The sequence below is a fragment of the Oncorhynchus masou genome, chromosome 33, assembly GCF_036934945.1.
Source record: "Oncorhynchus masou masou isolate Uvic2021 chromosome 33, UVic_Omas_1.1, whole genome shotgun sequence".
Taxonomy (NCBI): domain Eukaryota; kingdom Metazoa; phylum Chordata; class Actinopteri; order Salmoniformes; family Salmonidae; genus Oncorhynchus; species Oncorhynchus masou.
The window spans coordinates 40,148,527-40,173,979 of NC_088244.1; the positions used below are offsets into that span (position 1 = coordinate 40,148,527).

A 25,453-nucleotide genomic window follows, 5' to 3' on the forward strand; every position below is an offset into this window, starting at 1 on the left:
GGTATCGAGTACAGTATATAAATATGCGATGAGTAATATAGGGTATGTAAAAAAGTGGCTAGTGATACATGTATTACATAAAGATGCAGTAGATGATAGAGTACAGTATGTACACATATATATGAGATGAGTAATGTAGGGTATGTAAACATTATATTAAGTCGCATTGTAAGTCAATGTGTGGGGGGGCTATACTTTGACTTTCTCTGATGTCACTACTATGGAAGTATATTGCAATTCAACATTTATTCTTCCATACCTTATTGCCATGACAGTGACACCCAGCTTCTCTTTTTATGCGCAGAGAGCGCTCCCTGGCCCCCTGGATGTGGCACTGCCGCTGGGTTGTCCTCAGTGTGTATCTGGTAGTGCTCTGCTGTGTGATACTACTGATCATCCTTTTCTGGCTCGGTCCTGAACGTCTGCTGTGAGCTGATGAGGTTTAACACAAACACTTCCTGAAGGAGACAGACAAAACACTTCCTGGTTCTGTCCTGGCTTCTGATTGGTCATTGAACAGCTTCACCCAATAAACATTCCTGAAAGAATCTCGTCTCAATTCTGTGATTAATCCATTTAAGTATGACAATGTCACTGTGTTGTCTTTTTTGTGTGCAAACTTTCACATGGTGAGTTTTAAAATATGTTAATGATATTGTTATTATGATATTTTATATTGTTTAGAAACAAATGCCTCTCCAAATGAATCTCTCTAAAAAGAAATTGCACTTTGAGAATCAGTAATATAAAGCCTTTTTATTATAAATATACAAACAATATCAAAACTGACATAATCAACTGGTTAGTACCACAACAAAACCGCAATGCAGTGAAAACATCCAACACAATCATGCTTCAAACCAACCACTTAGAAACAAAGGCCTCTTAGATTAATATAAATGAATAGTTTAACAGGTTAACATTCAGCTTATTTCATGTTATTGTTAGTGTACTACAGCTTAAGGAGAAACAGCAACTTTCTAGCATTTTCGAACACTATTTTCAAAAATAATATGAAAAATTATGTAATAAAATTCTAGTGAGAGTTACAGGAAACTGCCCCCCAAAAAATCTATGCCAAGATGCATTGAAGCTGTTCTAGCGGCTCGTGGTGGCCCAACATCCTATTAAGACACTATGTTGGTGTTTCCTTTATTTTGGGAAGTTACCTGTATATTGTTCCTATACTGCTTGAGGAAAACTTGCCTGTTATTCAGGCCCAGAAGCTAGGATATGCATGTACATGATAGTATTGGTTACAAAACACTCTAAAGTTTCTAAAACTGTTAAAATAATGTCTGTGAGTATAACAGAACTGATTTGGCAGTTAGAGAAAGATAGAGAAAGAAAACAGTCAAGACATTTTATTAAAGAAATAAATGATTATATTAGGAAGGCCGTAATTTATTTTGGAACCGAGGTGAACCTTGTTGTGCAAATATGTGTACCACACACAAAGAGAGTCTACAGTAAGCAGTAATCTTGAAATGTTATAGCCAGTTAAAAATGTATGAAACTTGTTACAAAAACTTAGCATATTTAACCTGTAGAAAATAATCAAATTGACTCACAATATCAACTTTCTTTTCAAAATAAAATAAATAAACTGGCAAAGCGCCTTACATAGAAATGACAAACGTATAAAATACATACGTCACAAGTGGTAGAGCTAGGTGCTTATCATGGTACCCGACTACCCATGGAGCCAAGGTCGTCTTCTGCATTTTGTCAAGGACAGTTGTCCCTCATCAGGGACATACAGTATAATCTCACAGAGTCCATTGATTCAATAAATACAGACATACTCAATAGTTTAGAGAGGGTCCTTCGCTCCTCGTGTGTAGCATAGCATACTGCAGTAGGGCGACTCCCCCTGGCTACAGCCAGAGACATATACTGTATAGATATACACATATAATTATGCACCTTATACAGTATATATATGGCTGTGGTTACACCTGGCTAACGATCTCTGAGTCCTCTTCAACAAACCACTGCACTGGAGTTCCATCTGCAGCCCTCTGGAGGATCACCTTTTGGTGGGGACCCTGAAACACAACAACACATTCACATTCCTTTAGTTCCATATCTATATGTTTTAATATATAAATGGGGGATGCTAGTTATGCTAAGATCAATGTGTGTTATGCTGGTTGGTGTTAGAGGGCATTGTCACCTGCATGTAGGGCGGGAGGTGAGGGACCCCGGGGCTCTTTACTCTGAATGACCCGTGCCGTTCCAGGGACCCCGGGCGGGACTTCTGGAGCTGATTTTGGAACTGGTTCCGCTGGTGCCAGGATTTGAGCTCCTCTGACACCATCTCCCTGGGCTGCACCCGGGCGAGGTGTGTGGGGTACTCCCTCAGTGACGGGGTACGTACGAGGTGGGTGTAGGGGAGTGGGAGCTTCAGAACTCTCCCGGGGGTTAACGGTGGGGGGCCCTGTCTCTCCTGCTCCCAGTGCCTGTGCTGGGGCTGGGGGGCTTTGGAGGGGGAAAGGTAGAGATCCCTCCCCAGGGGACTGTCCAGGTCCTGCGGAGACAGAGGGGAACAGTGGCCTTCCTCCGCCATTCTCCTTCTCAAGCTGGGAGAGGACTGGTGCTGGTTGTTGTTCTTGTAAAATCTGTGGCTGTTGGAGCCATTGAACGCAGGGCTGGTGGGAGTTTTAGCTCCGTAGTGGAAGCCGTAGGGAGGAGGGCAGAGCTTGGGGATCTCGGTGGGTGCGGGGCCCTCCCTGTCTATGTGATTGTCCCGGCTGGGGGAGCTGGTGTAGGAGGGGACAGAGTGTTCAGAGCTGCTGTCCTCAGAGCTGGACTGGTACAAGAGCTGGGGAGAGTACTGTGGAGACCGAACCAGGAACTCCGGCCGGCTGCGTGGCAACCTGGCACGCCCACGTCCTTCACTCAGGTCATGAGCGGGCTTACTTTTGGGAAGTCTGAGAAGAAGAAAATAGACAGGGGAGAAAAAAGTTAACTTACTGTGATGCAATTTGTGTATGTCCCTCTCCTTATGACGTGCATTAATACAGCAACTTCATTATTACATGTATTAGTCAATGTATTTTATGAATATAATTGATGTTACTGATGACAAATCTACAACCAAAGTCCACAACAACAGACACATAAGAAGACACAATAAAGCTAATCAACACAGTCATGTTGCAATGGTTTTGACATTCTGTGTTATGGTGTTGACGTTGTGTGTGCTGGTGATGACATTCTGCGTTATGGTGTTGACGTCCTGAAGCATTGGTTGTTTACCTGAAGGACTGTGAGTACTGTCTGCGTACGTTCAGCTCTGGAGTAGAGGGGGCGCTGGAGGAGTGGGTTTGTCCATGTCTCAGAGCCAGGTTCTTAATGGAGGGGAAGTGGGAGGGCAGGACTCTACTGTCTGCAGGAAACACTGGGGTCCCTACTGGACTGCTGCTCCGAGAAAGAAGGAGATAGAGATGGGGCAGGGCAGGAGTATAACAACTGCTAGTTCAAAAGTATATGAGGTCAAATGCAAATCACTTTTTATGGGGTTCTGAGCAGAATAAATATTTTAGTAGTGAAGTAGGGCCTGCACACAGTCAGCTGCTCCACCTTTCCCAGCTAGCAATGAGGAATCAGCCCAGAAGCATCCTAGTTCCGGGGGGTCGGAACTGATTGAATCGGCCCGGAATCAAAATGAATGACTTTCCAGAATTTGCATATCGGGCTGTTTCTGTCTACCGGAATTCATCCTACTTTGCCGGCATCTTACCAGAATCCTCCCAGAAGCGGCCTGATGCTAATTTAAATAAATGTATACAAAATGTCCCAATTTAGTCATATTAAATATGACTATTATACATACAAATTTTACCCATCCACACATTTGTTTTTTTACAACTGTCTTGTCCCTTCACTGCAACTACCGTACCAAGCTGCACTGCTTCTTGACACAATGCATGCTTAAGCTGGAAGCCAGCCGCACCAACGTGTCAGAGGAAACACCATAACACCTGTTGATCGTGTCAGCGTGCATGTGCCTGGCCCGCCACAGGAGATGCTACAGCGCGACGGGACAAGGACATCCAGGCCGGTCAAACCCTCCCCTAACCCGGACAACCCTGGGCCAATTGTACGTCGCCTCATGGGTCTCCTGGTCGCGACCAGTGTGGGTATCGAACCAGCATCTGTAGCAACGCAGTTTGCACTGTGATGCAGCGTCTTAGACGTCTGCGCCACTCGTGAGGCCCCATCCAGTTTTTCATGCTTATCAGTTGCCTTGCACAAAGTATCAAAATACTAAAATAGCACTTAAATAGGACTCTTAAAAAATGTCATTTAAATGTTAATTTTATTTTTTGATCACAGAAACAATGAGAATAGAGTAGCCACAATCGGCCCGAGCCCCAAGTAATACATTTGGGCCAGATGATAACTCACACAGGAATCGGCCCGAGCTCAATCCCGGCATGCCAGCCATAAGTAATACTGCCGAAGGCGGCCCAAACTCGGGCCACTTGACGTCGGCCGTGTCTGACTCTCAGCCGGAATCGGCCCAGATCCACTGTGCGAGCTGGATTATTAGTCCACAGGGTTTCAATCCAAAAAGGACGTGGACTCTTACCTGGACCTGCTGCTGCAGGCAGAGAGGGGTTTGTTGGGTCTTAGGTAGGGCTGGTCCAGGCTAGACTCTCTCCAGGGGGAGTTCTGGATGGGGGAGCGTTCAGGGTACTCCACACTGCAGTTGGAGCCCATACTGAAGCTCTGGGTCTGGGTCTGCTCCACACTGCAGCTGGAGACGAGGCTCTGGCCAGAGGAGTGTTGGAGACTGCCCTGGGAGGAGGAGGACAGGAGGGACAGGGAGCCCACAGAGGATTGCAGGAGTGGGTCTACAGACGCTGAGGGAGAGAGAGGGCCAGAGTCGATGTCTATGGATAGACAGAGGAGACATAATAGTAAGAGTCAGACATGATGACACTTTGGAGGTGTTGAATTGTATTGGCATTTATACTGTGTTAGTTGATAACAACTCACCATCGTCCAAGGCCACTGCATCAGACAGGGAGCTGTCATCAGAAATGCACAGATCTGGCGACAGAAAGAGGATTTATTCAAGACTTTATTCAATTGGGGGAAGGGGTTGGGCAAATTATCAACATTGTAGCGTAATTCTTATGAAATGTACTGCTTATGTGATTCAATAACAAAACAATTGTTTATTAAAAAAAAGAGAATCCATCCATCCAACCTCCATCGGACTGAGTGAGAAAGGCACCTAACCTCCCTGCAGATTGCAGAGCCCAATGTGTCCAGATGGGGGCAGAAGTAGCAAATGCACAGCACTCACCTCTGTGTTTGGCTGAGTTATTTTTCTTGTTAGTTGGTGGAGAGGAGCACTCCTTCCTGATCCTGTGCTGAAACACAGCTTCCTGTAGATCCTTGACTTTCTTCTCCTCCCTCTTGCACTGCTGCAGCCTGCTCTTCTTCTGTGGTTTAGACAGGTGATCCTCCACTGAGAGTCTACGAGCTGCCTCAACGATCTGGAGCTGCAAGGCCAGGTCAGCTTCTAGGGAGTGGAGTTCTGAATCCTGTGGAGAGGGTTTTTAGCTTCGATCAGGGTCAAGAACCCCAATAACAGGATAAAAAAATCCCCTTTATCTCCCCAATTTCGATCTTGTCTCCTCGCTGCAACTCGGTCTCAGGAGGCGAAGGTCGAGTCATGTGTACTCAGACCAGCCAAACGGCATTTCTTAACACCTGCACGCTTAAACTGGAAGTCAGCCGCACCAATGTGTCAGAGGAAACACCGTTCAACTGACGACCGAACAAGGTCACCCTGCAGACGACAGAGGCCCACCACAAGGGTCGCTAGAGTACGTTGAATCAAGTAAAGCCCCCCTGGCCAAACCCTCCACTAACCCGGCCGACGCTGGGCCAATTGTGCGCCGCCCTATGGGACTCCCGATCACGGCCGGTTGTGACACAGCCTGGGATCAAACCCGGGTCTGTAGTGGTGCCTCTAGCACTGCGATGCAGTGCCTTAGACGGCTGCGCCACTCGGGAGGCGCAGGAAGAGCAATTATTTAACATTTTTACAAAAAACTTTGTGGAAACTGCAATACATGAACTTCGTACTGAACCTTGCAAGACATTGAGAGATGTTGCTACACCTGGCTGAATTTCAAAAGAAACAAAACCAAACTGAGTAGCCTATACTGTACCTCTCCATCCTGGTGTATGAGTCTGTCGTCCAGTTTGAAGGACGCTCCTATTCTCCTGCGAACGCGAGGGGGCTTTTCATCAGGCAGTAAAGGGTAGTCTGGCGGCAGTTTTCCTGTCAGCTCCTGTAAATAAAGCAAATCCCAAATCAAGTCGATTTGTTTGTAAACACACACTTCTTATATCTCAACCATCAACTCTAAATGTAGAAGAGGTGATTTCGAATCACGTTCTCATGATCACGTTACCAAATATCACCTCAAACTCTGAGGATGTCCTTTTGTTCTAATGGGTAAGACTCTGTGTTGACTAGATCCCTAATTCCAGTGTGACTACTCACAGCCTCTCTGATGCAGAGTTTTTTGATTTCCAGTAGACACAGTTCAAGTTTCTCCTCCAGAACCTGATGCTTCAGCCTCATGGCCCGGGTGTGAGTGGTCAAGTCCTTGACCGGCGACGTGGGGCTGTCGGGACCTGCATCACACATAGGAGATGATGTTAATGGAGCGTTTAAAACAGAGCACAGGCCCCCATTATAGGCATCACCTGGTGCCACATTTGGAGCTTATATCACAAAATGAACGATCATTATGAATTATATGTTTTTTCTACAGATGTAGGATCTTAATTTGATCACTCTGTTGGAGGATAATTTTTATGCAATTTAGGAAATGTACAATTTATAGTGTATTTGGGGTTAAAAAAGGCTTCTAAAGTTTGTAATTTCCATTTTGACATTTCAGACTGATTTTAACTTGTGAAAAATGTATCAACCTCTTCAGAAATTGTTAATTCATTATAATCCACATAATAATTCACATTTCCTGTTGCTGCAAGATTATTTTCATGCTGTAGGAAACTGGCTCAAATTAAGATCCTACATCTGTAGCTAACCTACTAGATGCAAGATGGTCGACTCGCTTCAAGTCCTTAGGAAACTATACTATCACTAAGCTTCTAGCTCCTGAATTTCTCTCTAAAGTTCAATATTTGCACATACAATTGTAAAAACATCTTAAATGTTTAGGTCTAAGCATTAATAACATGTTCAGTGCTTTCTATAAAGTTTATATCTGCACCTAGACCTAAAGTTCAGCATTGTTGTGTTAAGCTCCTACCAGAGTTGAGTATGATCCCACTGTCAGTGTCACTGATCTCCTCTTTTTCCATCATGGCTGTTGGAAGGTCTTCTTTACAGTGTTAAAACAATACCTGTTGGAAAAGAGTTAAATAGTTTCATCAGATTGTATGTTCATCAGATTGTACAGATCCAATGTTTAGATCACTCAGGAAAGTGAAAAATTGCTTCACCTAAAAAACTATTACAAAATATTGCACAATCATCCGTTTCCACCCCTGATGCTAAATGGCTCTTTAAAACACTGATTTAGTCCCCACTGGTGCTACCCCCATCTCCCTCTTCTCCCTGCTTCCATCCTCTTCTCCCCTGTTCTCCTATTACATTAGGCAGCAGCCTCCATGCTTGACTCGGCACATGTGCGGGGGTCCAGGGGTTAATCCAAAACCGGGCGCCATGGCGACGGTCACAGGGCACAACACCATTCTCCGGGAGGGTGTGTGTGTGTGTTGTGTGTCGCCGTGAGGTATGTCAGAGGGTGTTTAAAGGAACGGACCCGCAAAAAGCACACGAAAGAAAGCAGATGGCTGCAAGGCAAGGAAATTAACCCTCTCATGGACTGCACCTGTTCCCCCTTCCCAAAGTCTCACACACACAGACGCACACACACCAGCTCTCCATTCAATCGGTGTCCAGAGAAACAACCCTCAAGGGGCTTTTGAAGTGGAAGAATGCCTCAATGCTTAGCCTGTCTCTGTAGCATCAGACAGCTCACTTAAAGCCACTGGAGATTCATGATTTGGCACATCTCTGATTTCACTGACACATTCACATTAAAAGTGACATAAAGCCCAGCATAGGGGACAGAATAGCAAGTTGAAAACCATGTTTGGGTTCTACAGATATAGGATCTTAATTTGATCACTCTTTTGTTTCTGATCATTTTCCTGCACATCTGGAAATGTTTTATTTTTTTATTTTACCCTTATTTAACTAGGCAAGTCAGTTAAGAACAAAATCTTATTTTCAATGACGGCCTAGGAACAGTGGGTTAACTGCCTGTTCAGGGGCAGAACAACAGATTTGTACCTTGTCAGCTTGGGGATTTGAACTTGCAACCATCCAACCATACTAGTCCAACGCTCTAACCACTAGGCTACCCTGCCGCCCCAAAAACTTGTCGTCTATTCAAGGTTTAAAAAAGCTTCTAAAGTTTGTAATTTTCACTTTAAAATGTCAGACTTGATTTGCTCGAAAGAAAAATGGATCAACTACAAAAAAAATGTCCATTAATTATAATCCACATAATTTCCAGTTGCTCCAGGATTATTTTCCTGTTGTAGCAAACTGTCTCAAATGGAGATCTTACTCATTGACAGACGTGATTCTCATGTCATCTGACATGAGTTGGGGGGAGTTGAGGAAGTCAACTAAGGATAAGACTAGAAAAATCTATATTTAGTTTCTAGGTGAATAACTTTATTTTCATTCACGTGTCTGTCATCAGTTGTAGCTGTACCTTTCCTCTCCTCCACGTTTCAGCAGATCACAAAGGACTTCTTTATGGCAGCTAACGAGATTATAAGATATAATGATATCCCTTGCCATCCCTTGTAACAGGTCAGTAGTACACGTATGTGTAGGATGACACCCTACTCCCTGTATAGTGCACATTCTTTGGCCATAACTGATCAAAAGTCATGCACCATCTAGGGAATTTCGGACACACCAGAAGACGTTTATAACACAGGAAATAACTTCCTTCAGACTGAGCAACTATTGGGGTTGCTGTTATGTATCTTCTGTATCTATGTCTAAAAACACAACTTCAGTATGTCAACAGACAGAAGGAGTTCATGTAGCTCATGTCTCTATTCACATTCAGGTCATGTAGACTTAGCCGCTGTGTGTGACCAAGTCCAAGTAAATCCACTGGTCCTATCTAGAGCAGTGATGTTTAGAGATGGGTATCAGGCCTGTTCCTGTAGGGATCATGTGAAACCCCTTGCCAGGATGTTATTGTGTTGAGTCCCACTGGCTGGGTAGGCCTATATCGGCCCATCCTCTGTCCATTCAGCAGAGTAACTCATGTGGACTGATGCAGCTTTGAGAAAGCCAGAGCAGCACAATGAGTGAACAGCATGCTATAGTCTACCGCTGTTGGCTGAAAACACAGAGGCAAACAAAGGCTCCATATCCCCTGTATCCAGCCACCAGTCTGCATAATCTACTGTGGGTTCAATAACTGCTGACACCTCTGGATGGGCTGGATCCAGCTCCAGCCGAGGAGGAGTGGTGGTTTGCTTGGCCCAACAGTGAGACAACAGAGCAGGAGGAGCGGGGAAAGGAACAGAGCTGTGGCTGAGATAGGGGCCTACAGTGAGACAGTAGAAGGAAGAGGAACTCTAGCCTTGAATGACAACTGATATGAGCAGAAACAGAGCACATTCAGAGCATATCATTTTCGATTCCAGGCTAGATTACCTCCTCTCAAAGAGAGGAAATGAACAGGTCTGAGTTTGAGTGGGTGAAGTGGAGTGAGGTAGGGGAATTTAGACTCCCTGACGCAGCCACATGAATAATATAAAACTGAGACGGCAACAGGAACACAGGAACTGGCTAATCAGATGCAGGCAGAGGCAGGGTAATGTGGTATTTTGCCCCACCCCATAACTCTCCTAAGACTTTCACAATATCTGTGGTTACCTGGAGCCTATATCTACTGAGTGGGTGGGTGGGTGGAAGAGTTGGGTTGGGATACAGCATCATTCAGGACCTTCTAGAAGTTGGAAACTTATGCCAAAACATACAACATTTCCCATATAATCGTTTTATGTGAGCACTGACAACATAGGGTGGGGAAAGAGTGCAAAACATCAGAACTCTTTTTTTTGTCACATGCACCGAATACAACAGGCGTAGACTTTCCTGTAAAATAATTACTTAAGAGTCCCTTCCCAACAATCCAGAGTTAAAAAGTAAGAATGTTTTTAATAAAAATGTGCTAAATATAAAAAATAGGAAATAGTAACACAATAAAATAACAATAATGAGGCTATATACAAGGAGTACCGGTACCAAGTCAATGTGCAGGGGCACGAGGTAGTATAGGTAATTAAGGTAATACCCCGACATGTAGGTAGGGGTAAAAGTGGCAATCAGGATAGATAATAAACAGGGGTCAATGTAAATTGTCTGGGTAGCCATTTGATTTACTGTTCAGCAGTCTTATGGCTTGGGGATAGAGGCTGTTCAGGAGCCTTTTGGTCCAAGACCTGGCGCTCTGGTACCACTTGCCCTGCGGTAGCAGAGAGAACCTTATATGACTTGGGTGGTTGGTCTTTGACAATTTAGGGCCTTCCTATGACACCGCCTAGCATAGAGGTGCTGGATTGCAAGGAGCTCGGCCCCAGTGATGTACTGGGCCATACGCCATACGCACTACCCTCTGTAGCGCCTCTGATGCCGAGCAGTCAATATGCTCTCAATGGTGCAGCTGTATAACGTTTTGAAGATTTGAGGGCCCATGCCAAATCTTTTCAGCCTCCTGATGGGGAATAGGTATTGTAGTGCCCCCTTCACTACTGTGTTGGCATGTCTGGACCATGATAGGTCTTTAGTGATGTGGTCACCGAGGAACATGAAGCTCTCGACCCGCTCTATTATAGCCCTGTCGATGTGAATGTGGCATGCTCGGACCTCCATTTCCTGTAGTCCACTATCAGCTCCTTTGTCTTGCTCAGGTTAAGGGAGATATTATTGTCCTGGCACCACACTGCCAAGTTTCTGTCCTCCTCCCTATAGGCTGTTTCATCGTCATTGGTGATCAGGCTGTCGTGTCGTCTGCAAACTTAATGATTGTGTTGGGAATTGTGCGGGCCACGCAATCGTGGGTAAACAGGGAGTACTGGAGGGGACTAAGCACACACCCCTGAGAGGCCCTCGTGTTGAGGGCCAGCGTGGCGGATGTGTTGTTGCCTACCCTCACCCCCTGGGGGCGGCCCGTCAGGAAGTCCAGGATCCAGTTGCAGAGGGAGGTGTCCAGTCCCAGGGGCCTTCGCATAGTGATGAGCTTGGAAGGAACTATGGTGCGGAACCCTGAGCTGTAGTCAATTAACATCACTCTTACGTAGGTAGCCTTTCCCCAGGGCATTGACATCTTCATATTGACCTTTAATATTGCCATAGTCTTCATACTGTAAACAAGTATGATTGTTGAAAACATAGGGTGAGGACTGAGGAGGGGTGAATTTGAAAATCAACAAATCACTCCATTGGGTCAAGAATAGCCAATTAGCTCAGCATTTCCTGTAGAAGTATTGCCATTACCTTATGCTCCACCCTATAGCACATGACTTCATTGCTGTTGTCATAATAAGCTAATTACACCAGTCCTGTGATGATGATCACAGCAAACGATGACAGCTATCTAAGGAGGGTTTCTCAGGATAGTAGCTTACGGTTACACCCATCCTCATTCCCCTCTGCTCGCTGGACCATGAAAATGAAGCATCTAACGGGAAACAGTTTGTTTATAGGAGGAGAGGATGATGGCGAGGATTTACTGTCTGTCTCCCAGACTTTCCCTGTTATCCACCATCCAATCCCATGAGCCTCTGGAAGAGTGTGTGTGTGTGTGTGTGTGTGTGTGTGTGTGTGTGTGTGTGTGTGTGTGTGTGTGTGTGTGTGTGTGCCTCTGGGATTCTCCTGGAATGTAGCCCACCACCACCATTGCATTACCACTGTGGTCGGGTCTAGGCTGCTGGAATTACCAACGGGGGCTAGCTACCCTAGGAAACAGTGAGGGATGCCTGTGTGTGTATGTGTGTGTATGTGTACGTGCGCATGTGTGTTCAACTGAAACTAAACCAGGCCTATGTGAAGCCTGTAATTAAGATTCTCTAGGGTATGCTGATACTATGGAAGAAACCAAACGACTTTACAGTATGTCTGATTTCAGAGGCTGGTCAACAGCCAACATCCATTCAGCAAAATAGATCCATTCTGTTCTGTCTGTATATATATACAGCGGGAATGGAGAGAATGAATCAGCAGACTGATTATTGATCATCATTGATCTAAATTAATCTTCAATCCAATGCCCATCAATACTATATATAGTTAAGAACAAATTCTTATTTACAATGGCGGCCTACCCCGGGCCAAACCCAGACGACGCTGGGCCAATTGTGCGCTGGCCTATGGGACTCCCAATCAGGACAGGATGTGATACAGCCTGCATCCGAACCAGGGACTGTAGTCACGCCACTTGCATTGAGATGCAGTGCCTTAGACCGCTGCGCCACTCGGGAGGTGTCAGAACGGTGTCATCATTATTAAAGGCTTTGTTTTCCAATGGAGACAATAATAAAAGTTACAGTAATGAGCAACACATACTTTCCTGGTTCCTGGAGGTGGAGGCCATATTCTAGCCAGACACAGCACCTCTGTTGCAGACCAAAGACAATATAAATACAGAGTCCTAAGCAGAGATCCTCCATTGTTCTCCAAGATCAAGACATATGGCTTTCTTTGACTCTCCGGGCCTCAAGACGAGTTAATAGTGGTCAATCCCTGTAAATGATGGCAACAGGATGTGTGACTGGCTGACTTAGCTTCTTCGCCCTTTCATAGTATCTCTGGCTCTTTTCCTTTACCCTACGGGTCATTTTGTCAAATCATCTATGTGCTTGTCACAAGTAAACAATTCAACTTTGCAAGTGCCGAAGCAGAATTAACACTGAGGTGTTACAGGTCAGTGGGAGTTGTTTGTCAACAATTTCAAATGGACAACATTCTTGTGTAGTGGCAATGGATGAAAATGACACCAATAAACTTTTTTTTTGTTCAGACAAAAGGCTTGTTATGTGAGACCATGACATTAGCTACTTGTGTCTCCTCTTCCTGTGTTAAATAGCCTTCAACATGTGGCAGGATCTACTCATTATTGTGTCATTGAAATGACTAGTGTGTTAAGACTCGACACACTCTCGCTGAGTAATATTCCAGGACTATTGCAATTTTTATTCTGGGAAGTAGACGTTTAGCAATTGTTTAGCAATTGTCACGACTCACAGTTTATCAGACAAATAATAACCATGTAAAATAACAGGATGTCTGAGAGTGACTCATCTAAAGTAAAAAAAAGAAGTTTGATGTCTGAAATAAAGCATACTTTCAGAGTTGAAAAGGCATCCTCAGTCACACAGAACTCATATAGCTGCAATATAACATCGAATTATACTTTGTATCAGTTGCTCATAGTTTATCCCTGTCTACGTTGTTTCAACCAGAGTGCAATACCCTGTCACTGTAACTGTATTTTCATTTTCCCATATAACAACAATACGTTCATAAAATGTGAATGTTTTTACCTTCTAAACGCGTTGGTCCAGCAATCCTGAGGACTTCACAGCATGTCGAGTCTTTCTCAAGTCAGATGTGTGATGGGCATTGGGGGGCGGCGTTCCGTTCTCTGGTGGGACATCTGTCCTCAGATCATACCATTATCTGGAAAGAGAGAGGGTTGTCTCACTTGAGCTGTGAGTTCAGTTTCCCAAATGCAAATGAGTGGATCAACTGTTGTGAGTTGTGAATTTGACAGACTTCTTATTTTACGTGGTATAGTTTCTTAACGATTAAAAAAATAAAATAAATGTAACTTTATGTTGGTTAATTCCCCCATCTACAAGGAACATTTTTAATCGAGAGCATTTTTTTCTCCAGACACGCTCTGCCCTATTGACACAGCACACGACACTCGGAGGGGGGACATGATAGTAGAGAATGATAGCTGGAGGAAAGAAAAGTTTGGGGGAGTGGCAGAGGCGAGTGCCGGTGGACAGCTGGCTGGTGTGTTGGAGCCTGTCGCTTGAATAATAAATAGCATTAGACTTACAGCCACTGATTTGAATGCGTGACATGCATTCAAAATTTTACAATGCTGAATTTAGACTAGTTGTTTTCTCAGATAGGCTATTAGCCAGCCCTACAGTTATGAGTAATATAAGCATTTACTTAGTCACCCAAGGAGAATTATGGATTGTAGAATACATTTAAATTAAATAAGCAACCCATGTTTACCCCACCCCCAGACCCGCGGACATCCCTTTACTGCCGGGAGGGGAGAGGAAGAGCATGTCGTTATAGCTACCCCTCCCCCACCCCTCCAGATGGCCAGTTTTTTTGCTCATCCCGTGATGGAATGAAAAGATCAGCTAATTAAGTCCTATTGCCATGTGAAAGACCGCAGTGAGAGGGAACTGTTGAGCCCAGGAGAGCTACCCAAGTATCGATTCTCAAAGTTGTTGTCCCTGTAGATTCTAGAACACAAGGGTTATTGAAAAAGGAATCATTGTAATCCTGGAAATCTTTATTGTCTTCTTGATAAACACATTGCTTAAAAAGAAAAAGAGCAACAAGAACAGGCAAACGATTAATTCAAACGAATAGGACTAATACCATCTGTCATTGGTGGTTTAGCTATGAGTGACAACTAATGCTTTAACGACAAAAATCGAGAGTTCCAGTCACTGTCATGTGTCCAATAGTGGAGTAACCTATACTTAATTTATGGACTTTGAAAGAAATAAACAAACCCAAAAATGAACACACTTACACGTTGACACTATGCTGCTGTAAACCAAGTGACTGACTTGAATGCAGACTTCAAAACAAAAAGTGTTTCTAGTAAAATAATACAAAATACTTAGAAAAATAATGACTCTATTCATAAAGAAGAAAATATTTGTCCTGAACATACACATCATTTACAGTAGACCTATGCGCTTTCACTCACATTCTCTACATGAAACCAGTTCCTACATTGAAACCTATTGACCATTTCCTACATTGCTTTATATTTCACACATTTTCTTATTTGATTCTTTATTAGCTTTTTTCAAAGTATAAACAGTCCAGCAAGAGATGCATATCAGTCCCAGTCTTTTCAGTAACTTGCTGCAGTGAAGTTGACCCTCATCATATAGCTGTAGGTTATGGGGCACAGTGGAGGTTGGTGGAGGGTGAAACAGGAGGGTGGTCGCATTGTAATGGCAGAACCATTGTGGTGAGGGAGGCGTAGAAGTGCAGTCTTTTGACTCTTGGGTGTAGAAACGGGCCCCAGCCAGAGCCTTTGTGGTGGGAGGCTGCGGGGGATGATGGGAAGGGACAGAGCATCATGTGGCCTTCATTGCCCAGACACCTGTGTGCGCCTCAGGTTGTCCTTCACGCGAACAAACTCAGGGACACCTTTCTCCTGCTCCTCTCGACGCCTGATCTCCTCCTGCTCATACTGAAACACAAAAGTAGACTCATTTCAGACACTTCATTTGACATTTTATTAATTTAGCAGAGGATCTCATCCAGAGCGACTTACAGTAGTGAGTGCATCCATTTTATAACAACTTTTTCATACTGGTGCCCCATGAGAATCGAACCCACAATCCTGGCGTTGCAAGCGCCATGCTCTACCAACTGAGTCACACTGGATCCAGTAACTTTTTTCTTCTCAAACATGGTCATAGCCTATTTTTGTAAATACCCCATTTGTTTATCCTCTTACTGTTAACTACATAGTGTGTGTGTTTCTGTGTGTGTGTCTGTGTACTACCTCCAGCAGTATCTGCTGTCTCTTGCGTAGTTCAGTCTCCAGTTCTAAAGGAGGCCGTAGAGCCAGTTCCTGCTCTTTATGCTGCTCCAGCCTCCTCTGTTCCAGGACTCGCTTCAGCTCAGGCTTCTCTCCCGGTAACAGGCCTCTAAAAGGAGGCACAACAGACAACATATTCAGACATATTCACACTACTGAGCCAAGCAGAGGTGTACTGTGCCGGCCTGGTTTGCATCCAACATAGTTGCGAGACCATGCAGGCACAGCTTGCTCTGTGCTGTGCCAAGCGGTGCCTGCATTTCTGTCTACAATGTGAAAAGAAAATATCAAAGCCAGAAGAGTATGGATCGAGTTGGGATGGTTGCGTGAAAAGGGTATGACATACACCGTCCTCAGGCCTCAGTGTATAACACGTGAACTGTAATATCACTGTAATGTCATTACAAGTATGTATGTGCCATGCCATGAGGCAGACAGAGCCATAAATATAAATGAAAATGACACACACACACACACACACACACACACACACTACAACTGGGAATAAAAGCACCATCAGTAGACCTATGCGCTTTCACTCACATTCTCTACATGAAACCTATTGACCAGTTCCAACATTGCTTTATATATTTCACACATTTTCTTATTTGATTCGTTATTAGCTTACAAATATGGTTTATCCCACACACACAAACAATTACACTACATGTACAAAAATATGTGAACAACTGCTCTTCGAACATCTCATTCCAAAATGAGGGGCATTCAAATGGAGTTTGGTCCCCCCTTTTTGCTGCTCTAACAGCCTCCACTCTTCTGGGAAGGCTTTCCACTAGATGTTGGAACATTGCTGCGGGGACTTGCTTCCATTCAGTCACAAGAGCATTCGTGAGGTCAGGCACTGATGTTGGATGATTAGGCCTGGCTTTCAGTCAGCATTCTAATTCATCCCAAAGGTGTTTGATGGGGTTGACGACAGGCCTGCAAAGAGCCCTGACAAGTTCTTCCACACCGATCTCGACAAACCATTTCTAGATGGAACTTCCTTTGTGCACGAGGGCATTTTCATGCTAAAACATGAAAAGGCCTTCTCCAAACTGTTGCCACGAAGTTGGAAGCACAGAATTGTCTAGAATGTCATTGTATGCGGAAGCGTTTAGATTTCCCTTCACTTGAACTAAGGAGCCGAGCCTGAAACCATTAAAAACAGCCGCAGACCATTATTCCTCCTCCACCAAACTTTACAGTTTGGCACTATGCATTGGGGCAAGTAGCATTCTTCTGGCATCCGTCAAACCCAGAGTCCTCCGTCGGACTACCAGTTGTTGAAGTGTGATTCGTCACTCCATAGAATGCGTGTCTACTGCTCCAGAGCCGATGCTTGACATTGTGCATGGTGATCTTAGGCTTGTGTGCGGCTGCTCGGCCATGGAAACCCATTTCATGAAGCTCCCGACAAACAGGTATTGTGCTGACATTGCTTCTAGAGGAAGTTTGGAACTCGGTAGTGAGTTGCAATCGAGGACGATTTTTACGTGCTACGCGATTCAGCGCTCAGCTGTCCCGTTCTGTGAGCTTGTGTGGCCTACCACTTCGCAGCTGAGTCATTGTTGCTCCTAGACGTTTCCACTTCACAATAACAGCACTTACAGTTGACTGGGGCAGCTCTAGCAGGGAAGATATTTTGACTAACTGACTTTTTGGAAAGGTGGCACTATGACAGTGCCACGTTGAAAGTCCCTGAGCTCTTCAGTACAGGCCATTCTACTGCTAATGTTTGTCATGGCTGTGTGCTCAATTTTATACAACTGTCAGCAATGGGTGTGGCTGAAGTAGCAGAATCCACTAATTTGGCCATGTAGTGTATCTGCACAATTAAATTTGTTTATGCATTGGCAGATGTGATCTTTCTTAAAACTTTTGAGATGTACAGTGCATTCAGAAAGTATTCAGACCCCTTGACTTTTTACACATTCTGTTACATTACAGCCTTATTCTAAAATGTATTAAAAATATAAAATAAAAAAAATCAATTACACACAACACCCCCATAATTACAAAGCAGTGTCGCTGCACAGCTATTTTCAGGTCTCTCCAGAGATGTTCGATCGATTTAGGTGCCTTCTGGCAAACTCCAAGCGGACTGCCTTTTACTGAGGAGTGGCTTCCATCTGGCCACTCTACCATAAAGACCTGATTGGTGGAGTGCTGCAGAGATGGTTGTCCTTCTGGAAGGTTCTCCCATCTCCACTGAGGAACTCTGGAGCTCTGTCAGAGTGACTATCAGATTTTTGGTCACCTCCCTGACCAAGGCCCTTCTCCCGCGACTGCTGAGTTTGGCCGGGCGGCCAGCTCTAAAAGGAGTCTTGGTGGTTCCAAACTTCTTCCATTTAAGAACGATAGAGGCTGCTGTGTTCTTGGGGACCTTCAATTCTGCAAACATGTTCCTTCCCCAGATTTTTGCCTCGACACAATCCTGTCTTGGACAATTCCTTCAACCTCATGGTTTGGTTTTTGCTCTAACATGCACTGTCAACTGTGAGACCTTATATAGACAGGTGTGTGCTTTTCCAAATCATGTTCAATCAATTGAATTTCCCACAGTTGAACGCCAATCAAGTTGTAGAAACATCTCAAGGATGATCAATTGAAACAGGATGCACCTGAGCTCAATTTCGAGTCTCAGAGTGAAGGGTCTGAATACTTATGTAAATAAAAATGTCTAAAAACCTGTTTTTGCTTTGTTGATATAGGGTATTGTGTAGATTGATGAGGGGGGGACAATTTAATCCATTTAAGAACAATACTGTAATGCAACAAAATGTGAATAAAGGGAAGGGGTCTGAATATTTTCCAAATGCACTGTATAATAGAACCTTTAGTCTATTTCTGTGTATATTGTAAGTATATGTGAGTCTTTATTTCAAGTTGGTCCTTTGTAACTCAGTTGGTAGAGCATGGTGCTTGTAATGCCAGGGTAGCGGGTTTGATTCCCGTGACCACCCAATCGTAAAATGTATGCACGCATGACTGTCGCTTTGAATACAATTTTCTGTTAAATGGCATATATTATTAACCAACCGTTTGGTGCTGAGCAGTAGTTCGCGGTGCAGGTCGTGGTGGCTGGGTGTCTCCACAGGGGAGCCATTCAGTTTCACCCTGGGTGGCTGCTGGGACTGGGTCTGAGTCCCCTCCGGGACCTCACTAAACTCTGTAGACTGCCGGGACAGGGGCTCTCGGCACACATAGTTCTCTCCAGGAGAGGAAAGGGTTCATTATTTTTCAGATGATTTGGCACAAGTCTAGCCTGATTCTTGCCAGCTCTGTTGCTGTCAGAAAATTCCATAAGGAATTGACAAGAGAGCAAAAATGGACAGGCACTCAGGTTAGCACAAGTCAACTTGTACCATCAAATCTAGATCACATAATTCATGAATTGAATCAGTACTCGGTTTTACTATAGATATACCTTTTCGGTGGTGTCGAAATCCTGGCCGCTGAGGAAGCACCTGAAAGGTGAGGGAGAAAAGAGAGGAAATCATTAATTAACTCAAGCAGAGTATAACAAACATTGCACTGCATGTGGTCCTGTAATATGATGCAGTAGGGAACAACACAGCCACACCACATGGTACCAAGGATACGGTGTAAAACAGAGAACTGATGAAGACACTGTCAATGAGCCACATAGTGGAATCTCTTTCAACGTTTGCTCCACATGCTATTTGATCACCATCTCCAGAATCTGCTATGAAACAGTAGATGTGTGTGTGTGTGTATTATTTTCCTATAGTGCAAAACAATATCCATCACAGAACACCTTTTAATCAAACAATATGCTATGTAATCAAGTCGTCCCTTGGTTAATCAAGCTGCTTATTGATTTGCCCTGTGGGATCTAGGTTGTGTAATTACATAGGTGCTACAAGAGGAAGTACCATCCCTGGCTCTTAACGCATGTCGTCTGTATTTACTCAAAGCGCTATCACACAGAGGGAGCCAATGGCTGACGACTGAATCATGTAACGCGTCTTATCACCCTTTCAGATCGTCAGGTCTTATCAAATGTTTGGCTCCACCCTCAAGGTTGCCAAGGTTTCCCTGGCCCATTCTCAAGCTCATCATCACCACAGGAGCTTTAATGTCACCGTGATAACAATGCCATGTTAACTATTTTATGGCAAAAATAAACAAATATGAGAGATCGTGGTACATAACGATGGATGTTTTGTCCTTCTCAATATACCCTGGAGGCCGATGAAAAGAAAACACCAAGCTATTAGAACTGAACAACTTTTGCACCTTTTTAAACCATGTAATAGCCTTATTATAAAACTTGTTTAAGTCTTTATGAAGGTGAATGTATCGTAAAGTGTTACGATTGGAAGTACAGAAATGGCTACCACAGCTGGTGAGAGAGAATCAAATCATCATAACAGACTGTCCCTTCTAGTACGCACACAGCAGAGCACATGCCTCTGCCAGCCACACCCAGGAGTTGAAATCAACTCTTGTTTGGAAGTAGGCCTCATGGATAGTATCATATTAACCAGCGGGCAGATGGCAGACTGCAGTTGTTGTGACTGGCCTTTCACTAAGACAGACAAAGTCAAAACCCATCTTGTTCCAGGCCACAGTAATGTCAACACTCCAGGTCTAGATTGTCATGCGTGCTGGACTGATGGCTCTGCACACATAATATGTTGGAGACAAGGAGGCTGTGGGAAGTGACTGCTATTGGTCCTGCAGCCCATCAACTACCCAGCATGCCCTATGCTGTGCCAAGTTGTGCCTGCATGTCTGTCTATTGCCGCTTTTCAACTTTAACGTCGGTGTTACAATAGTGTATACACCCTTATGTTATACTACGGAAATTGTGTTTCCATAGCTAGGGCTGACAGTGAGGACTTGTGAAGAGAAGAGTCAACCTCTGCATAATCAAAACAGTTGCTTTATAAGGTGTTAAAGTTCTTAAAGTTCACAGTTAGCCATTGTTATGCAAATTCCAGCTGGAAAAGTATCAGTGGCTTGGCTTTTGCCCCAAGTGAGAGCATGTCTGACGGAGCTATGGCCCAGTGCGACACGGTTGCAGGTCCACGTAGATGGAACTAGAAAAGTCTGAGCCTTTTGGGTAAAACACTGGTGTAAATCCTGCATGGAAATGTGCCATATAAGACATGTCACTCTATATTAAAGACAGTATGGTGCCAAGCACTATCCTCTCTCTCGCTCCCCCTCCCTCCCTCTTGGAGCCAGGTCCCAGCAGGGTGTTGATCTGGAAATGGAGGATTAAGAGGACAAAGCCGGGGACGGAGACTGGGACAGATCCAAAGTTAAGGACTGTGTGAATGCCAGTCATCATCCAGACCAGTCCAATCTGGTCTACTGGTCTGTTTTCTCCCAAACCATTCAGGCACCGTTGCCGAGGGGGCATATGTGTTCTGGAGTCGGGAGATTAGACCGCTACATCAAACTCTGACACACATCATTTCATATCATTGTGCTAAATCAAAACAACTATGTATTCATTTATTGAGGGGACAACCTCTTAGATTGAATTTGTATCACTATATCATCAGTTTATGGTCAAACCAGTTCAATAAGAAGTTTGTCCCTTCTTGCTAGATTCAGATGATCCATTTTTGACAGCCCACTTGGCCACCTTGTGGCCATTAGTGGTAACATTATTATTTATTGTATTGTTTAATTTAACCTTTATTTAACTAGACAAGGCTGTTAAGAACAAACTCTTATTTACAATGACGGCCTACCCTGGCTAAACCCTCCCATAACCCGGATGACGCTAGGCCAATTGTCCTTCCACACACTGTCTGTAATGGTCTATTACTGACTAAATATAGACACTGTAAAGTTGTTGCTCTGCCTTGAATATAACCCCATAAAAACATCCAATGGACTAATGCATAATGAACATGGAATCCAATCTTTAAAGGACATTATCAATCATCATCATCACAGATCAGATACGTTTCTGTGTTGAACAGAATCAGTTGTTAACCATAGAAATATAACATAATTATATTTCTATGGTCACCACCACCTGTGACAGGTGGCCAACAGACAACCAGATATGACCGTTGAGCCTCCAGTTCAGACAGGAGTTCAGATGATAATAAATAGACTCACTTTCTTTGTGCTGTATGACCCTTCCATGGCACGATCGCCACAGTCCCCCATTTCTATCAAGCTACAAGATCCCCCTCTCTCTTATTCAATAGTCCATTGTCAAATGTCACACACCTCGAGACAGACAGGTGTCTGCTTCTTTCTGGCTTCTGAATCCAACATAGTAGTGCGGTCGCTGAGTAGAAGACTGTCTGTAGGTTACAGTTCAATGTTTTAACCTACCAGTTGTCAACACACAGTGGTAGTAGGCAACCCCTGTAATCCCGTTACGCTATTCAAGATTATTGTGCGTCCCAAATGACACCCTTATTCTCTATATAGTGCATTCCTTTTGACCAGGGCTCTTGTCAAGAGTAGTGCACTACATAAGGAATAGGGCACCATTTGAGACGCAAGCTAAGCCTCACCACTAACCACAACCCCCAGGGAGTGGGACGTCAGATTAGCTAATTGCCGTGGACATCAATGCTGCTTTTAACCACTCCGAATTACAAATGTAATGTAATGCAGAATAAACAAGCGGAGTTGCTATGCTGCTTTTAAACCAAGATAACATGGCAGTGATGGCAGTCCTCTCAGCATCTTTGGGAATCTACTCCTTGACAGCTGAGCCCTTTAATGCTGTCTAGTAAATCGGACAACATGGTCTAAGGCCTTTATGCTTTCAAGTAAATGACTTAATATATGGTTGCTATTACTGTAGGGTGTTTTCAATAAGTCTAATACTGGAATGTTACACAAACCAACAGGCCGGGGGAGTAAAAGAGTGATAGAGTATGCTTGCTTGCTACTTTAGATATATACCTAGTATATTTCTCTGAACAGTATATTCATATTCATATATATATATGTATATATATATATATATATATATATAATTAGACATTCGGTTTCCCAGACACAGATTAAACCTAATCTTGGACTAAAAAAACATCACAAATTGAGATTCTCCATTGAAAGCGCTTTTTAGTCCAGGACCAATCTGTTAGGAAAACCATCCCTAAATGTGAATAGAGAGAGGTGGATTTTCCTACACATGGGGTGCATTTTAATAGTCTAAGTGGCTTCCTCTTATTGTCTCCTTTCCTCACAGATCTGGAAACATCACATAGGTCCAGTTCAGCTCTTCAAATCAGTGCAGAATGCAGATGGAAGTAGAAAAGGAAAAGATTCCACTTAGAGATGCACCATTATTGTACCATATATGGAATAGAATGGTTTTGCAACTGGCGTTCATGTACTAGTGTGTCTCAAAAGCCATCAGATTTTTGTACTACTCAGATACATGTAAATGTTTATCTGGTCAAACAAATACAAATGTCGTAGCTGCCTACCTTTGCTTCCAGCATTCCTTCTGTTCCTGTGATGCTGCTTGCTCGTCGATCCATTAGTCCTTCCTTTCCAGTAGCACTCAAATCGACGTATTTCGAGCTCCACTGATCAGCCGGTTTACAGAAGTCGCTCATGTATAACTACTAAACAGACGACAAGAAGCATACAGATACATTACTGATTTTAAAAGCTTTGGCAGTAACTACAACCTGTGAAAATGGCAAACGGTATGCGACGCTTATTTCGGCATCATGAAACAAATGGAAGTACAGTTGCTTACTAACGTAGTTAGCTAACTAACTTTAGCCACCAGGAAGTTCAGGTGTTGTTAGCAAGCCAACTAGCTAAAGTTAGCTAATGTGGAGACGTGGCTCACAGCACAAGCCATTAATGTCAAAAGCCCTAAATGAGATTCAAACTTGCTTGAAATGCACAATTCGGTAACTTTAGCTAATTTCAAAAACTGTACAAAACAAATCTGTGAAATGTATACATCAATTTGCTATAATTCTCTGAACAGTGTATTCATTGGATGGTTTACTGGTGTTCGGCTTGCTGTTCATCTGCACGTGTGCTTACCTGAAGAAAGTGCCTCGAGTGAAGGGCTGGCTGCTGGCAGAGAAGAGAGGGGTCTGGGGTGTGTTCTTCAAAGGTATTTAATAGGAATAAGATGGTGCCTCCCAAAATAACATGCCAGAGATTGATAATTAGTCAACAGCGTTAAATCAGGCACCCCTAAACATATGCTTTCTAAAAGAGAAAGTTAAGCATGATTTCATGCATATCACTTGTGCATTTTGCACAGACACCTCCACTGGCTTTTCTAATGAGTGTGAAATTTGATGTTTTTTACAACTTGATATCACCTTGATTGTCTTTGTTATTGGCTCAACAGCATCTGTGATTGGGACCAGACTTCACCTGACAGTGGCTCTATCCTGTGTGACCATGGCGTTTTACGTTCTCTTTCTGAAATGACCAAATAGGAGGCTGGACTGTCTAGTCTGGTCCCAGATTTGTTTGACAATGACAACAATGGATTTGGCAAGACCGCACAAACAGATCTGGGACGAGGCTACATGGACACTGCCGCTGAGCTTGGAACCAATGAACAATGTGGCAAGAAAAGAGGACGGGGCTACACACTTTTGAAATGTGGTCTTCTGTCTGTCAACACGCCACACACCCTTCACTTTCTGAAGTGAGATGTTTATTTTATTTGGAACGGTGATGAAAAAGACACTGACTGACACAGAGATCAACAAATGAGTGTCCCCCTGTGTGCAGTCAATGGTCAAAATGGGGTGGTTGATTTATCTATTTCTGTTAATAGAGTTTTGAGATTTTATGTGGGGGGGGGTTTGCAAGACAAATGGTACTGGTGTAAATATATTCCAAGTGCCAGTCTTGTTGAATTTACTGCCAGTTACTTGAGTGAAGAGTGAGGCTTCACCATTGTGTGACTAGTGCTGTTGGGGTTCAGGACTTTGGACTAATGTACCTACACAGGACCAATGTATAATATAGCCATTAATTTGACATGAAACATGACACTAATGATCTGAACCACATCTTAACATTTGCCAGTACAGAGATGCAAAGTGTATGTTTTTATAAGTGTGATTTTCTAAGATGTGGATGAGGGTGAACATGGAAACAAAGTGTTTCCAATATATCACAGTAAATAAATGCATTTTAACAATTTATAAGGTATTTATATATATGTACATTACCAGTCAAAAGTTTGGAAAGGACAAAGCCTTTATTTTTTTTTTTTTTTTTACAATTTTCTACATTGTAGAAGAATAGTGATGACATCAATGCTATGAAATAACACATGGAATCATGAAGTAACCAAAAAAGTGTTATTTCATAGTTTTGATGTCATCATTATTATTCTTCAATGTAGAAAATAGTTCAAATACAGATTTTTTTTTAAATGAAGGCTACTGAACTTGAAAAGTTCTTGACATTTTCCGGATTGACTGAACTTCATGTCTTAAGGTAATGATGGACGGTTTGCATATTTGAACCATAATATGGACTTGGTCTTTTACCAAATAGGGCTATCGTCTGTATACCACCCCTACCCTGTC

The 25,453-nt window shown here is 43.5% G+C and overlaps 3 protein-coding genes across 3 annotated transcripts; 1 reads left to right on the top strand and 2 right to left on the bottom strand.

The window, feature by feature from the left end:
- Positions 1-736: 736 nt before the first annotated feature.
- Positions 737-13,719, bottom strand: inavaa (innate immunity activator a). Its single transcript, XM_064957690.1, has 10 exons — positions 13,645-13,719; positions 7,311-7,404; positions 6,533-6,666; positions 6,195-6,317; positions 5,321-5,561; positions 5,008-5,061; positions 4,598-4,901; positions 3,262-3,423; positions 2,177-2,933; positions 737-2,048 (listed from the first exon to the last, which is right to left on the bottom strand). The coding sequence occupies exons 2-10, from the start codon at positions 7,363-7,365 to the stop codon at positions 1,953-1,955; spliced, it is 1,926 nt and encodes a 641-aa protein (XP_064813762.1). The 5' UTR covers positions 7,366-7,404; positions 13,645-13,719; the 3' UTR covers positions 737-1,952.
- Positions 13,720-14,630: 911 nt separating this feature from the next.
- Positions 14,631-23,491, bottom strand: zgc:195245 (uncharacterized protein LOC565483 homolog). The gene is made up of 5 exons (XM_064957691.1): positions 23,360-23,491; positions 19,348-19,387; positions 18,960-19,131; positions 15,882-16,026; positions 14,631-15,563 (listed from the first exon to the last, which is right to left on the bottom strand). Exons 1-5 carry the CDS (start codon positions 23,489-23,491, stop codon positions 15,459-15,461), a joined length of 594 nt encoding a protein of 197 aa, XP_064813763.1. The 3' UTR covers positions 14,631-15,458.
- LOC135528538 (protein kish-B-like) lies at positions 23,478-25,195 on the top strand. Its single transcript, XM_064957692.1, has 3 exons — positions 23,478-23,584; positions 23,878-24,009; positions 24,253-25,195. Exons 1-3 carry the CDS (start codon positions 23,575-23,577, stop codon positions 24,333-24,335), a joined length of 225 nt encoding a protein of 74 aa, XP_064813764.1. The 5' UTR covers positions 23,478-23,574; the 3' UTR covers positions 24,336-25,195.
- Positions 25,196-25,453: the final 258 nt, after the last annotated feature.